The sequence below is a fragment of the Monoraphidium neglectum genome (assembly GCF_000611645.1).
Source record: "Monoraphidium neglectum strain SAG 48.87 unplaced genomic scaffold scaffold04895, whole genome shotgun sequence".
Classification (NCBI taxonomy): Eukaryota; Viridiplantae; Chlorophyta; class Chlorophyceae; order Sphaeropleales; family Selenastraceae; genus Monoraphidium; species Monoraphidium neglectum.
The window spans coordinates 1-2,856 of record NW_014008735.1 but is presented as its reverse complement, the minus strand read 5'-3'; the positions used below and the strand labels follow the sequence as shown (position 1 = coordinate 2,856).

The following is a 2,856-nucleotide window of genomic DNA, read 5'->3' as shown; positions in this document are numbered from 1 at the left end:
GCGACGGGCCCTCCGCAGCAGGGCAACCCCAGCCGACTGCGCGGGCATACGCCTAGGCCCCCTCCCCCCTGCTCGAGGGGAGGAGCGGTGGGCGCTAGTTGCAGGGCCAACGACGACAAAAACCGCCCGACGACTGGCAGATGAATGGGCGCGCTGCTGCCAGGAAACGCCACTCAGAAGCGACCCGCTGTACCATCCAAAGATCCAAGCAGCCTCGGCCCAAAGAACGAAGCTCGAAAGCCATTGATCATCACTACAAAGCGCTCGGCAGCGCGGACGCCCGGCCTGGCGCCGCGCCGCCCCACCGCTCGCGCGAGCCTGCGGCATCGCCGGCTGGCGCCGCACCCGCGCTCACGCGCACCGTGCTTGAGGACGCGGCGCCGGCGCCCCCGCCGCCCGGCGCTACCGCAGGTGCATGAGCAGCTGCGAGGGCTCCTCCATGAGCCGCTTGAACGTGTTTGCAAACGCCGCCACAGCGGCGCCGTCCACGACCCTGTGGTCTGCGCCAAAGGAGAAGCCCATCACATGGCGCCGCGCCAGGGCGCCCGTCCCGGGGTCGTATCGCGGTAGCGGCCGCACGCGGCCCAGGGCGAGGATGGCTGCCTCGGGCGCGTTGAGCATGGGGGTGGCGTAGACGCCGCCGATGGTGCCTGGGCGGCCGTGGCGGGGACAATGCGTTCGGCATAAATTGATGAGAGTCGCAGGCTGTCGGTTTGGGCCGAATGCGAATACAGGATGGTTGCACTGAGCAGGTACCGCAGGGCGGATGGCTGAGAGCATAGCAAACCCTCAAGCCACAACCTCCAGTCTCCTAGGCTGTTTCATGCGCATGTAGACAGACACATGCGCCCAGGCAGGCCAGGCGCCCCAGCAGCCCCCTGACCTATGTTGGATATGGTGATGCTGCCTCCCCCGAGGTCGTGGGGCGCGAGCTTGCCCGCTGCCGCCAGCTGCTGCAGGCGTGCCAACTCAAGCGCGATCTCTGGGATGGTCTTGGACTCGACCTGGGGGTATGCATCGTACGAGTCGGGCCAGAGTCGCACGCGGGTGTCAGCGTGTGCATGTGTTCTGTGTGTGTGCAATTGCGCATGAGTGCATGCGAGCGTGTCTGTATGTAAGTGTGTGGAAATGTGTATGTGTATGTGTGTGTGCATGTGTGTGTGTGTGTGTTACTGTATTTGTATGTGTGCAGAGATAGCAGCGAAGGGCACGGCATTTTGGTGCCACCAGACACAAGCCTGGCCGGCACGCAGTCACCGAGGCATGTGCAGGCGCAGACACACTGCTCCAAGGCCTCAGCTCGTCGCTGGAACCTGCGCCCTGTCAGCGTCCCCGACCTCGCGGCTGTGCCTCACAGCCTGCTTGCAGTATGTGCCCCCCCAAGAGAGGCGCCAGGGCCGCGCGCCAGCCCCGGCAGCCGCGCGATCTCGCCATTCGGCCCCCGCAGCCTTTGCTCTCACCGCCTTGACATTCGGCACCACCAGCCCCCCGCCCGTCGCCATGGCCACCCCCACGTTATGCCCCGCCAGCTGCAGCAGCTCCCGCCCGCCTGGCGCCATCTGCATGTTGACCTCCGGATGGGACGCCAGCGTGGCGGACAACGCCTTGACCACAAACGGCAGGTACGTGAGCTTTGCGCCGCCCCCCAGAAGCAGCTGCCCGGCGGCTTCCCTCAGGTGCGACCTGACGCGCATCAGCTCGTCCAGCTCCATCTCATCCTGTGAGCGGGGTAGCATCGGGGACGGGTCAAGCGAATTACATGATGCACATTGTCGTACTCGACATCTTTTGTGGGTGTGGCGTGCTGATGCCGGTGCTCCTCCCCTGCTGCCCCCTGGCCTCGCCTCCTGTGCCAAAAAGAGCAGCCGGGAGGCGAGCAGGCGTAATCAGCCGGCTGTGACGCATTTATCAAGGCAGGCACAGCAGCAGCGGGTGGCAGCTTGCCATGTAATGGAATGTGGGGATCGCAGCGGCCTCGACAGAGCTGGCCACCATCGCTCGCCGGTAGCCGCGAAGAGGCACGCGTGCTGGTGCCGTTGCCGCCGCCGCCGTTGGCCCGGGTTCCGCAGGCCCCGCAGCACGCATGACTGCAGGGCGCCCGCCGAGCGGCGCGGACGCCGCCGCCGAGGCGTCCTCCGCCGCCGCCATCGCCGTCGCGGCCGCGGCGCGGCCGAGGGACAGCGCCACGTCGTCCAAGCTTGTGCCGCCACCGCCGCCGCCGCCCGCGCCGACGGCGGCTGCAGGCGCGCCGAGCCCCGCCTGTGCAGCGACGGCTGCGGCGCCGCGCACCTCTGAAGCCGTGATGACGTCATCCTTTAGTACCCGGCCCCCCGGGCCGGTGCCAGCCACCGTCCCCAGGTCGACCCCGAGCTCTCGCGCCAGGTTTCGCACCGCCGGTGACGCCAGGACCATCGACGGGGCCGGCGCCGCGCCGGCGCTGCTGCTGCTGCTGCTGCTGCTGCTGCTGCTGCTGCTGCTGCTGCTGCTGCTGCCACTGCTGCCCTCCGGGCCCGCGATGGGCGTCCCCGCCGCGCCCGCGTCCGCGTCGGCGCCTGGTTCGGCGCCCTCGGGCAATAGGATGTCTAGCAGGGGGGCGCCGACCTGCGAGGTCGGGCATGAGCACGGGATTGATCCTGCTTGGCAACGGGAGGGGGAGCCAAGCAAAACACCAGCCTATGATGTTGGTAGAAGCCAGAAGTCGCCAACCATCACAACAAGGTGTCCAACAGCAACCCCTCTCTGCCACCTCGGTGTTCCCCCTCGTTTGCGGCCCGCCCGCGCCCCCCCCCTCCGGCATGCCGCTGCCCAGACTCCCAACCTGATTTCCTCCGTCTTTCCTCCGTCTCAGAGCAATCT

General features: G+C 67.8%; 1 protein-coding gene across 1 annotated transcript; it reads right to left on the bottom strand.

Annotated features, from left to right (window-relative positions):
* Positions 1-402: 402 nt before the first annotated feature.
* Positions 403-2,709, bottom strand: MNEG_14945 (2-oxoisovalerate dehydrogenase E2 component (dihydrolipoyl transacylase); the record flags this gene model as incomplete). Its single annotated transcript, XM_014036584.1, has 5 exons — positions 403-650; positions 884-1,004; positions 1,461-1,718; positions 1,993-2,601; positions 2,707-2,709. 5 exons carry the CDS (start codon positions 2,707-2,709, stop codon positions 403-405), a joined length of 1,239 nt encoding a protein of 412 aa, XP_013892038.1.
* Between the last annotated feature and the right edge of the window lie 147 nt (positions 2,710-2,856).